This window comes from Cololabis saira, chromosome 10, assembly GCF_033807715.1.
Source record: "Cololabis saira isolate AMF1-May2022 chromosome 10, fColSai1.1, whole genome shotgun sequence".
Classification (NCBI taxonomy): domain Eukaryota; kingdom Metazoa; phylum Chordata; class Actinopteri; order Beloniformes; family Belonidae; genus Cololabis; species Cololabis saira.
The window spans coordinates 30377566-30390674 of NC_084596.1; the positions used below are offsets into that span (position 1 = coordinate 30377566).

General features: G+C 38.4%; 1 protein-coding gene across 1 annotated transcript in view; it reads right to left on the minus strand.

Annotated features, from left to right (window-relative positions):
• Window positions 1-13109, minus strand: part of egfra (epidermal growth factor receptor a (erythroblastic leukemia viral (v-erb-b) oncogene homolog, avian)) — a 52839-nt gene that overhangs the window by 17298 nt on the left and 22432 nt on the right. The window contains exons 3-14 of the mRNA XM_061731442.1: window positions 7614-7765; window positions 5799-5985; window positions 3931-4062; window positions 3738-3806; window positions 3503-3621; window positions 3051-3192; window positions 2399-2515; window positions 1019-1145; window positions 860-933; window positions 673-760; window positions 326-525; window positions 80-212 (exon numbers count right to left, since the gene is read on the minus strand). Coding sequence (XP_061587426.1) covers window positions 80-212; window positions 326-525; window positions 673-760; window positions 860-933; window positions 1019-1145; window positions 2399-2515; window positions 3051-3192; window positions 3503-3621; window positions 3738-3806; window positions 3931-4062; window positions 5799-5985; window positions 7614-7765 — 1540 coding nt within the window. The remainder of the gene's footprint in view (window positions 1-79; window positions 213-325; window positions 526-672; window positions 761-859; window positions 934-1018; window positions 1146-2398; window positions 2516-3050; window positions 3193-3502; window positions 3622-3737; window positions 3807-3930; window positions 4063-5798; window positions 5986-7613; window positions 7766-13109) is intronic.

Below are 13109 nucleotides of genomic sequence, written 5' to 3' on the forward strand. Positions count from 1 at the left end.
AGATTGTTTGTTTGAGCAAAATAAAGAAAAGCACATTTCAAAGCTTTAAAAGCAGTCCAACCCAGATTCCTCCTCTTACCCCTCCAGGATGTTGCAGGAGTCAACACAGCTCCCCTCGCGACTGTAGTCACGGCAGGCGAAGCATATGTCCGGGCCCGGGCCCCAGCAGCCGTCGCTGGTGCACTTTCTGTCGCACGTGTTGTTCTGCAGAGCTGAAGCCAGACATATGATTTCAATCGGAGGACTTTATTATCAAAATCCAATCTTGAAATTAATCTGCCGATTGCGTAATTTCACTGGAGTCCACTTGGGAGGATGAACTTACCACATGATGCAGCATCTGCAATTTCCTCGATAGTAGCAGTTTGGCTCTTTGACTTGAAAAGCCCCCTCCAGTGGTTTTTGTCCGTGAAGCAGAGGTTCCTGTTCTTGATGATGACCACATCTCCATCGCTGATTTCTTTAAGTGACCGGAGGCCCAGGTAGTTGATATTAAGCTGAGTCATAACCACACTGCGGCTTCCACTGCTCGAGGAAAAGTTAGAAAAGAGTAACAAAAGGGGAAAAAGGAAAACGTATTTAATGACAGTCTTGAGTTGCACTCAAGAAACAAATTTCTCCCTTGTCATCTGGCAGCTGGGAATCTACAGGAGGTCTTTACGAGGAACATACCGTTTTGTTCTTCCTCGAATGACTTCCAGATTCTCAAAGGGACTGAGTGAGCTCATGCTCTCTGGCCACGTTTGAATCCAAAAGTATCCTGAAGCAACAAATGGTTTGTAATTGTGGTGCTTTCACAATAAAAGTTAAGTGTGTCATAAAGGATGTAATGCATTACTCATTTCGTGTGTGATCTTACCAGTAATTTCTTTAACAGTTTTAAAAACATTAAGCTGCATGGGATCCATCTTTGGTGTTTTGGTGTACTTATCCCTAAACACACGCAAAACGCATGTTAAAGGCATGCAGGGCAATGCAGCTGCCTTCTGCTGGTATCAAGCTGATGTCGGTGACTTACCCGTGAATTGATGTGTGTATGATAGCGATGTTGCCGTTGATTTTGGTGCAGTTTTTAAATGAGTCAATGTTGGTGGCGTTAATCGACAGGATGTGAGTCAGTTCTCCAGTTCCAAGTCCATTACACACTGTAAACAATGAAGAAAATAAAATGTTGGAAGTAGCATTTTATACATGTGTCATTCATGTTTGTATGAAAAGGAGAAAATGTTTCAAGCCAAAATATTCCAGATATTCCAACATTCCAGAAAACAGTAAAGCTTTTAATATTAGTATAATGGCCTTCTCAAGACTCTTAAAACACTGTGGCCTTGAACCTCTTGTTTGGGATTTTATTTCGTCTTGAGTTTGAGGGCGTTTTCCCATTTTTTTGTTTTAAAATTTTCCACATAGAAATATCTCTGTTCTGCTCAGCCGCTGGGCCAGTCAAGTACCTGTAAGCTTGTAATGTAATGTGCTGCATAAATGGTTCTGGATAGTCTAGTTGAAAACTGTATTAACATCTCTGGAGAAAGTGTGGCCTTCAATGTAGCATATGTTGCTTCTCATTGTACTTTTTTGCTTTAATGCTGCCATCACAGACTTGTAAATGACCTTTTCTAAAGGTGACTGATAACCCCTCCCCCAAAAAAAACTATTACAAACTTTTGACTTGTTACAGATAACAACTTGGCTTTTGGACTTTGTTGAATCCATTTATTAAAAAAAAAAAAAAAAAAGATATAAAATAAGAATCTATCCATCTATCTTAATTTACTAAAACCAGCTTCATATTGTAGTGACTGCGAAAGGTTTCCCAGAATAATCAGTAGTTCATGTGTTTGTCAGCCATTGATGAATGATGGTTCTTCATGTGGTGCCATATTAGATTCGTTGAACTTGATAATACAACGTCAAAAGTCATATGAAAAAAAATTGAAAAAAAAAAAAGTATTTGAGGAGCACCGTTTTTGAAACTTTGAATAAGTCTTTCAAGGATCTGTTTATTTTGAGTTCCTCTGCCATTTTTTTGTCAACATTCGCTTGTTAAAGTCATTCATGGTTACTCCCTTTGTATAAAATCATGATCACAATGACCTACTGGAGTCACCTGTTTTAAAAAAGTCTTTTTTCCCTGTTGTTTTTACTTTACTTTCATCACTTCCACAGAACTGCCCCCATCACAAGTTTTATTTATTTATCTATTTTTGGGAATAGGTTGAGAGCATGAAATTGATGTATTAATAAAAGGAAAAGAAAAAGACTAGCCAAAACATGAAAGCACTTCATGAAATCATATGGTCTTCGAATAAATATTTTTCAAGCTCAGCCGCTGCACAGGATATTCTACAAGTGGTCAGAAATACAACTTTGTGGTTGCACAGTAACTTTAAACTCCAACCTTTTGGACACAATCCATCGCACTTGGCGCACTTTCTGATCCCTCCTTCGTCAACTTCGTATGTGTTACCACTGCACGTCCGTACACAGGCTCCATGGTCGGTTACAACATAATTATCTGAAAGGATTGGAAAATTGTACATTTCATATATTATGAAGCATGCAAAGCCTGAATAGCACAAAGAACCATCTTTAAGCAGTAATACCTTGTGTTAGTTATACCACACATACTATATATATATATATATATATATATATATATATATATATATATATATATATATATATATATGTGTGTGTGTGTGTCTGTATATTATGTAATCATTAAAGATAAGTAATGCGGAACAGACTTGGTAAGTTAAACTTCTAAAGATGAGTTGTTGCATTAACACACACTGAAATTCAATCATTTGCTTTCCTTGTTTATACAGTTTATAATTAAACTTGAACAAATAGTAACCACTAAACATCCAACAGCCCTGAAGGACAACCTGGACATGTGCTCAGTGAAGCACCATCTGAAAATGGCTACTAATCCTGCATGATATACTTCATATTTGCAATCCAACTCCTATTATTTATCCACATAGACACAGGTTGAGTTTTAATATATATTTTACATGAATCCAACATATATTTATTGCCGTTCTTACGTGGGCAGCTTTTGACACAGGTGGCCCCAAAGTTGTACTTTCCATGAGGGTTAGGAACCAGCTGGTGCAGGTTGGGATCGTAGCGCATGAGTCCCGGGCAGGAGTCCTTACACACCCCATCATCCTGAAAGTCCCGACAGGCCTGCAGCACAAACAACAGTCATCTAGAGCGCCGGGGCCCAAACAGAGCCCCTCACTAATGATAACACTGCATTCCTATGTCACAGCCTTGGCTTAATTCTCAAAGCTGCATGGAGGGGGAGAGCAGACGCTTTTACTCAAGGCCCTGTCGAATAAAAGATTTAATCAGCAGTTACGTGTCTCACTGGTATTAAAACCAAAAACAATACCTCTGATCATAAAAACAAATGTTGCTGAGTGAGGCCTTTGTTTATGGTGCGTTCAGTGCTCTCATTAATCTTGTGCTGCATATGAGGGTGTCTTTATCTCACCAGACAGTCGGTGGGTCTCGGTCCCGTGCATCCAGCTGCACAATGCTCATTGCAACAGTCACTCGGTGAAGGTCCTTTGCACCTCTTGGAGCACTGCTGTGCACAGTTCAGCTTGGTTACTGGAGACGAAAGGAGCACTAATTCAGTAACGAGGAATACATTTCTATTGCTCTAAATTGTTTTGGGATAAATTATTAAAAATAGAATGAATAAAATGACAGAAATGACATCTTACAGGTCTGACAGTTTTGTGGACCAGGTGCCCAACATGAACCATTGAAGCAGCTGGAGTGGCATTTTTTACCTATAAAAGGTTAAAAAAAGAAGCAAAAAAGATTTACTTCCTAGAATTAAAATACACAAACTAACCGACAGACTATGTTTTTCTTTTTAGTACTTCCTACTCTGTTGTGACCGCTAACACTTACAGAGTGGGTTGTTGCTCGCAGCTGGGAGCTCCATGGTGGGTTTGGTGTCAACATTGACGATGTCATACCACTGTATCGTTTCCACATTGCATAGCTCGTTGTTCCCAAACTTTACACCTCCTTTAAGAATCTCTGCAAAAGAATGTGAAGAGGTATACATTTAATGAAATTACAAACTGCAAGTTTAATTGTATGATTATTTGCAGTCTTTGAAGAGAAAAGTTTATGATATGATCTTGTCAGAGATACAGCTCATCTTTTCAACCATGTTTTTTCAACACAGCTCGGGCCAGGTCTCTTTGGGAAACTGATTTGGGGGTGGCTATCACGGATGAGGTGTGGGACGATGTTTGGTTAAGCTCCGCAGGTTGCCTGTTTACTAACAAAGCCAGGGAACTGCAATTTAGGGTCATACATAGGCTTCAAATCACACCCATGAAACGTAATAAATTCAATCCATTGCTTTCCAAGTACTGTAACAAATGTAAAATTGCTGATGGTCTGTATTTCCATTGTATTTTTGATTGTCCTTTTATTAATGACTTTTGGACCAAAGTAGTTAAAGAAATCAACATTATATTTAAAAAAACACTTGCCTTAGAACCTATATTCTGTATTTTGGGAGTACAATCTGTGCCTTTGAACCTCTGTCCCTCTTCGATGAAGCTGCTCAAGGTGCTGCTGTTCAGTGCAAGGAGATGTGTTCTCCTCAAGTGGATTTCAGACTCTGTTCCTACAGTCTCGCAATGGATTCGGTCAGTTATAGAACTCATCCCTTTGGAAGCTATTAGCTTCTGGCTCAAGGACAAACCGTTTCTGTTTTTTCGCATCTGGGACCCTTTTCTTGAATATATTGGAGACAACGGTGCTCAAGCTCTTCGGAGCGGGCTTTATGGTCTGGCATGGCCTGACATTGAAAGGTACATGTCCAGGTTCTGATATGCAACAAGCTGTTACCCTGATATCATATCATGTGACTACCCCTTTTGTCTTTGTTACTACTTATTTACTTGTTACCTATCTTATTTATGTTCACTAATTTTGGTAGGTGCGCCTTTTAACTCTTTAAGTTTTACCCCCCGTTTTTTTTTTAAATTTATTTATTTATTTATTTATTTTTTTATGTTTTTATTTTATGTTTTTATTTTATTTATTTATTTTATTTTTATTTATTTATTTATTTATTTAGTTAAATTTTGTTTACTTATTTTTTCCTTTTTTATTCTACGGTTATTTTTTGTTACTTTTCTACTTTGATTTGTCTGTGTGGAGAGTGTGTTCCATGTTTTGGGTGGTGTTTAAAAGAGGGTGCATATTTCTGTAATACTGTTTAATTCTTGACGGTCTGACCCTTTGAAAATGAATAAATATACTTTACAAAAAAATCCTTCTTTATAGCAGCCAGTTTTAACTCCATTCCAACCATCACTTCCACCTTTTTCTTTGTCAAAGTGTCCCTCTTTTGACATCAGTAGTTATTATTAACATAAACTACACTTGGTAATTCAAGTTGAAGCTCATTATTTCTGCATATACAGTAGGAGCGCTAAAGTAATGTAATGGTTGTTAGAAAGTAAACTTGATAAACCCAGGGATTCTCTGTCAGCTCATTCCTCTATGCTTTTTTGTTTTGTTTTTTTTTAAGTTTGTTGACATGGTCTAAGAACTTTTTTTCAACAGTTCCTTGTCAATCTGAGCAGCTCATCCATGACATATACAGTATTCATGGCATCAAGCCTAACAAAGTCACAGATTTGTATTTATTTTAGTTGTTTACTCTGAAGATGAGAAAAGTATGATGTCTCCTGTATGAAAACTTCAGGTGATATTTTCCCATGTAAGCGGAGATTGTTTAGGGCTACACCTACCTGTCAGGCTGGTCAGAAGAACCTCGGTGGTGCCGTGGCCTGTAGTTTTATTGTAATTGACAAGCACAGAAAGGGCAAACTTGCCCTCATCGAGGGAATGACCTCGAATGATGCGCAGGTTCTCCAAAGGAATCCTGGAGGCTGTGTTGAGGGCGATCAGGACGTAACCACCCACTTCCTCAATAGACTGGGGAGAAAAAAGAAAAGGAAACCTTTACTTTCATCACTAATACATTCAGCAGGTTAATTATTATAAATGCAGCAGTGTATAAAAGGATTGCTAAAGTAAAGTTAAGGCAAGGTAGTTGATGTTAGACGAGTAAAAACAGGCCTGGGTCAAAGAAAGAGATTCAAAAGTCACAACGATGGGCCCTTCAGACAGACGCAAGACTCTTGAAACAGTCCGAGAAGTAACCATAAGACAGGCATCATGAATAATCAACTCTTTTGAAAAATGCTTAAAGAGGAAAAATGCAAATTGCAAATACAAATAAAAGCCTTGAGTAAAAAATTTAACGTGAAGCTACCAGGAACCAAGTATTCTCCAGTGACACCACATTTGCGCTCTGCAACCTAGCTGCAGCGTCCAGATGTACAATACATCAAGTATTCATACACACGGCCAAGGGAAAGAAGGCTTAACATGACCACCACTGAATAAGGTTTACAAGTTCAAAAATAAAAACCAGCCAAAGACATACCTAAAGATATACATGTTTTTTAAATGTTCCACTGAAAATTGATTCAGAGTAACTCTTGGAGCCCTGCTAAATTACAAATGGACACATGACACCAGTCCCAGTAAAGTACCAGCAAGGTGGGATAGGGTTGCTTTTTTAGGATGAAGTACTTTGGACTGGAAATTAACAAAAAAATAACTCCCCAGCTTGCTTCCGGTTTCTGGAAGTAGTACAGGAACAAGGCTTAATCTTTATATCAGTAAGGCCATAAACTTCATGCAAGACAATGTTGCATCACATACAGCCAAGCATTGCACTATTTAGCTCCCCAGCAAAATACGTCAAAGATGTCTCAAGGGTCACCTGGTCTTCATCGATTTCAACTTCTATTGAGAACTTGAGGACTCCTGTTATATTTAAGGGTTAAAACAAAAAACACAATAATCCTCTCTGAACAGGCTGTTGTTGGCACTTGGAGAAAGTTGCTCACGAACAAATCAAGAAACTGACTGCCTTATTGGTTTATTGGCCCTCGTTGGCATTTTATAATACTTGTTACGCACATTTCACACTCGCCTTGTGGGTTTCTTATTTTGCATTTTTGCAAAAATATTCAAAAGCAAGTGAATGACCTTCTAACCTTGCAAAGTTATTTTCTAAAGGCCTGCGTGGTTAAGTGGGCTGGCATGTACAGTATGCATCTCAGAGTCAAAATGCATGAATAAAAAGATTAATTTACACGTCGGAAAAAACCCAACCGTCTCTCATTTTACTTGTGACATTGGGATTGACGTTACTATTTAGAGAGAAAATGTGAAAAAAAAAGTTTGTTAGCAGGAACGAACCCTTGCAACTGCTGCATCTTATTCTGTTTCTGTGAGCAAGCCTGAAGGCTGGTGTCTCTGTGTCTCTGTGGTCCTTCATCACATCTACCCTGAGCTCACAATATCGTTTGTTACAGCTGAACTATAAGCTGCAACAAAAGCATTATAAACACACCAAATGATCATGTGTATCTAATCTTCACTGGTTTTAACAAACTGCATCCAAGACATTAAAGCAATAAAGAATATAAATGCAGAAAAACTTAGAAACAAGAGAGAGTGAGAAGAATAAAAATCATTTTTCTTTTTACCCTGAGGAAGGACAGGTCATGGTGCTCCTCCATGTAGGTGACCTCCAGGTTCTCCAGAACCACAGTGCAGTTGCTGTAAGTCTTCACCATGTTCTGGTAGTGGTCTTTTTTAGAACCCAGAAGATTGAAACGGTTGGTGACACCTTGGCATACTACAGTAAAGACAAAACCATTATTGGACACTTTTATTATTATACATTATTATTTATTATTATTTTATTATTATACATTATTCAATACAATTGTTAAATGATCAGCCACAAAAGACTTAATCCAAGGCCTACAGCACAATTATTTACAAAAATCAACTGCTTACGCGACACACTGCCCAAGTTTTTTTAACTCTGTGTTTGTGTTTATTGGTCAATTTGACCAGCAGTTAGAACTTGGCCAGCTTTCATGTGAAAATAGCAGATCTGGGTTGTATCTACAAAATAAATAAAATGTCTGTGACGAAGAAATGGGTCAAAGTGAGCTGGCTGTATTTATACTGACATAGGCCTGATCCTTTCCAAGGACATGCATTTTTTTTTTTTTTTTTTCAAACTTCTGCAACCAAAATCTCTGGAGATACAGTATAGCGTGTCACAGATTCCCTGAGAATTGTGGGTTCTTGTTTTACACGAAATTCAGATGGATTTCATAATTAACAGCAGGCCCAGGAAATCAGATGTTAGGACAAATTCTTCACATGTCCTTATGACAACTCAGGGCTTAAAAAACACAAATGCTGGTCGATATACTTTTGAATATTCAGTTAGGTAAACAAGATCAGTACATGGAGAACTGATGATGCAGTCTTTGTAGTATTACAAATACAACTAGAAAAGGCTGCATTTCCTTTGAAAATGCAGGGTTGAATGCTGTGGTGCTGGATGAGAGCTAAACATCGCTGAAAAACAGCTGAACTAATGAAAATTAAAGAAATTGCTAATCAGGTGACAATGTGAAGAAAATAGTAAAATGTAGCTCAGAAATTAGAAAAAAAAATTGTAAATTAAGGAAATGGGATGAAGGGAGGAGCTATAGACCTCAAGAGAGGAAGATAAGCTGAAGAGAAGAAGACATTGCAAATGATTAAATATTTTAAAATGTTCAAGGATTTGGAGTACAAAAAGTCATGGCTGGAACAACTTGAGCAAGCTGAACGTTTTGATATCTGAATGGTAGAAATAGCTAAAAAAATGCGGAACTATGTAGATGCCGAAAAATGGTGGACGATTTGGTGTTCAACCAATAACAGGATAAAGAAGGTAGAGATAATGATAAGCAAGAAGACACGGGCGGCTTGTACTGAATGTAGTCTCTAAAGAAAGAATTTGTGTTTAAAAATGGGTTCCTCTTCTGCCGTGCATTTTCATTCATCCTGAGCTGGTCAGACAGGTTCTGACTTGCAGCTGGGTTAGACACTTCGGCATTCATCTTACATACAACTACACATCTATGAAAACAATATGTAAGCAAATATTTTTTCACAGGTAAATTATTTTGGGTTTTGTAAGTTTGAAAAAAAAAAGTTTGGGAAAAAGTGTCAAGAAGACAAAAGATTGTGCCCTTTTGTTAATTAGAAATGACAATGCAGTTGAAATGTCTCGGCCGACATTCCTCAACATGCCCGCTCCTGAGAGCAAAGGAAGCTGAAGTATGCAATACCAATTCTGGGACACACCTCACAACACATTCAGAAAAAAAGATGCAGTAACTGTCCAGAGGCAAAACAGCATTGGGAAACTGAACAAGAAGATGATGCATCATCTTTCAGTACTGTTACAGTCATATGAGAAGCCAATACTGGATTCTTCCACTTCCACTGTGCATTTCACTTGTGCTCTTGGCTTTACACTCTTCTCTCTCACACAAACACACACAGATACACACACACACACACACAGAGTCGAGAGCAACCTAATCAGTAAGAATTAGGCACAAACAGCTGTCTACCACCCTCCCTGTTCTTCCTCCTCATTAGTTCATCCCTGAGGGATTTTCCTGACATGAACCTTGGAGTTGAGTAGCCTAATGCCCTGGCAACAGAGGCAGATGAGCAAAAGCAAACCGACTGCTTTAATTACAGGAGCCATGAGACATGTAATTAGCCCCGTAATTATTACCCTGACTGTGAAACCAAACTGTAATAAACAAAGAGGTTGTTAAGATTTTGCAAATGCAAATATTAATGATTTAAACCTCCCACATAATAATTTGTTATTGTGGATTATGATTATGGGTAATGTGTTTGCTGTTAAGCCACATTCAATACATGTATAACTCCAAGCTTGTATACAAACTGGGTCCGGGCTGCGTGTTTTGACCTGTTAACAGTTTAAAGCGCTAAATGCCAAATGAAAGAGGTGAAGGAAGGTGCAACAAACTTCCGCTTACCGAAGCTGAAACTCTGAGTAACAAACAAGTAAGAAAGCAAGGGAGGGGGGGTTGGGGTTATTGCCTAGACAAGCAGGCATATAGCCACAGTAAACACCCAGCCTGTCCAGTTGATTTCATAACTGCTGCAGGTGGTGAATGGCCTGATTTACCACATCCATTAACTGACTTCCTCATCAGGGTGCAGCATATAAAAAATGGTTTCAGTTAAACCTAAAAGACAGATTCACGTTTTCATGTAATTTTTCTTAAATAACAGTAACTACCTAAAAATAAAATTGCTTGTCAAATCTGAGCAGGAAGCTTCGTAGAAGTTTACACTACGTATGAATCACCTTCAAGCAAGTGAAGATGAAGAACAGGTAGTAAGTGAAACAATGTTTACTCAACGCTAAGAGAGCCCTGTTCTTCCATATAACCTGACTGAAGCATAAAATGCAACTTGCTGTCTTTAGTCTTTAGGGGGCAAGGGTGGAGTTTTCATTGACGTTAGGTGATACAGTGACAAATACTAATTACTGATTGCTTCACTCACTCCAGCTGTACTCTGTCGTCACAAATGTCCAGGAGGAAACTCTAGCAGTAAGGAGTGGCAGATCAGCTATATCTCAGTAATACAGTTATGTTTGTGTCTGGGTGTGTGCAGCAGCATGTGCGTAAGCGTGCAGCACAAAACATTCCCTGGATTGAGCCGTGGTGATCAGCACCCAGTCAGAGCTCGACAAAAGACTCTAAACCCAATCATTAGTCATCTAAGCTTGTTGCAATCTGCGGTTGCCTATCTCTCTTTTGATGTTTACTTGGGGACTAGTGCTGGAAGTTACGGGTGTGCGGGTGGATATTTGTTTCTTGAGGCTATGGGATCTGCACGGCTAAAGAAAGAAAAACATTACATGAAACAATTTGCTATTGTTGAAAGTTCAAGATAAAAGCATTTAGAGCTTCACTTCCACGTGTAACCTGCCAAAAGTGCGTGCCAATACCAGGCTTGAGCAGGGCCCATGTCCATGTGTAGCCAGCTTTTGCTTGATGTAAAAGCATCACGACCATGGTGAGAGCTACTCATATAACTATGCAGGTGTTCGGTTTAATAGGCTTTACTTCTGACCATGGTTGCATAATAATGGGAAATTTCAAAGTTAGAAACTTTTAAAACCATGGGAATTAACAGGAACAAGAATAAAAGGGAAATGCAGATTTTATTTCTAGCATAATTTCTAAGATACACTTGTATGAACCTACACATAACATCAGGACCAGAGGTGCCACACTACCTGAGCTCAGGAGCTACATCCAGTCAAGCTAGTTTTTGGGATATTACAAGGTTACGCATATTTAACCTATCATATCTACGTTTAACTAACAAATATAAAGTGGTTTCATACCAGTGCTAGCTAGCCAATAAATCAGAGATCTGAAATATGAATTAAGTAAAGTTACAGTGACAATTTCAGCAGCAACAATTTCAGGTACATTTCCAGAAATGTACCTTTGGCTACCAAGAAAAAGATGGGAAATAAGAGGAATGTTAGAAGAAATCCTGCAATATCTTTCCATTGACATAAAACAGCACAAATTATATCTTAAGACACAATTTGTGACATTTGTGTTGAAAGTTCAGCTGTCTTTCAATATCTCTGAGGAAAATCTAAGCATAAAGATTCCATTTATCTTCTTAATTATATCACATTTTCTGATATAAAGGATTGTATAAGAAGGTTGACAACTCTCTTGTACATACAGTAGACCTTAGCCAAGGGGTAGGCAACCCTGGTCGTAGAGTTTCGATGTTTCCATGCATCAACACACCCTCATACAAAGGACTGTAGAATTAGGTGTGTTGATGCAAAGAGACATCTAACATGCAGGACTGCAGCTCTTTAGGACGAGGGTTGCAGACTCCTGCCATAGACAAAAAATGAGGGTTGACAGGATTTCCAAAAACAGCCTGTATCGAAGGTCTATTGTACACATTTAAACAGAATTAACATACGTCTCACCCTTGATGAAGTGTTGGCATTAAACTGTGAACTTTTTCTTTTAACTTTGTGTATGAAAAAACTCTTTTAGAGGGGAAAAGGGTTTCATTTCAGCAGGGTACAAAAACCAGTCGCAGCAGGCAATTTATAGTAAACATTTCAGAGACATTAGCTAAACATGGCAAGATCAAGTGTACAATGCACCAATGTCAGCTATAGGAATTAAGTCAAAGTCGGTTATAAATTAACATTTTGATGTCTTATTTTTATCTCTAAACACAACTTTACTATTTATTTTTCTCCTCTGCCATGTGAGAAAACAGGACATTATATCGTTTTCTCTGGACAGTTGATCCTTTGGACATCTACTATGAATCTAAATCAACTTGTTTTATACCTTTCTTCTAGCAGCAGAGCCATTTCTGCTGCATTCTCTTCCCCTCATTGACTACTTGCAATTCAATTATGCCATGTCCAGAGTCTGGTGATTACATTATCTGAAAAAGTATAAACGACTGAAGGGAAGTAACAATGGGAACTGACAGGACTTGTTTATTTTTCTTTCCAAGTCAACAACATTATGGTGAAGAATCTTATGTAACACAATCTGCAGTGGCCCTCTGCTGATAACAAGTCGATTGCCAAGATTAACACGAGTATTGGTTGTAAATTATCCATGCCAGTGATTGCTAAGAGAAAAAAAAAAACACACACACACACAGTCTATTTTAGCTGGCCTCATTTTAAAGTCGGGGGCCTTTTTGCCTCCAGTTCCCAAACCTTCAGACCTCAGGGAACCATAAATCTCCTGAAGCCTATTATCCATGAATAAAGGGGAAAAAAAACAAAAAACAAAAACCTCTTTGATTCTTTCAGTGTATTCAGCAGCTCATACTTCCTGCTCACATTTTCTGACTGGTTCATATTCAGGGTGACATGAGGGTTCAAAGATCATCTAAAGACAAAATCAGCAGTAATATTAGTCACTAGTATGTCAGTAGTACGGTGCCATGTTGCGCTACGTACTGTATAAACATGCTTTGTACTCAGGACTTTAAAATTCCTGATATCCTGCTCTCTGTTCAGGGGAAATGCAATCTTCCTTTGCGTGGGAGACGCACCAATCCCTTAGAGA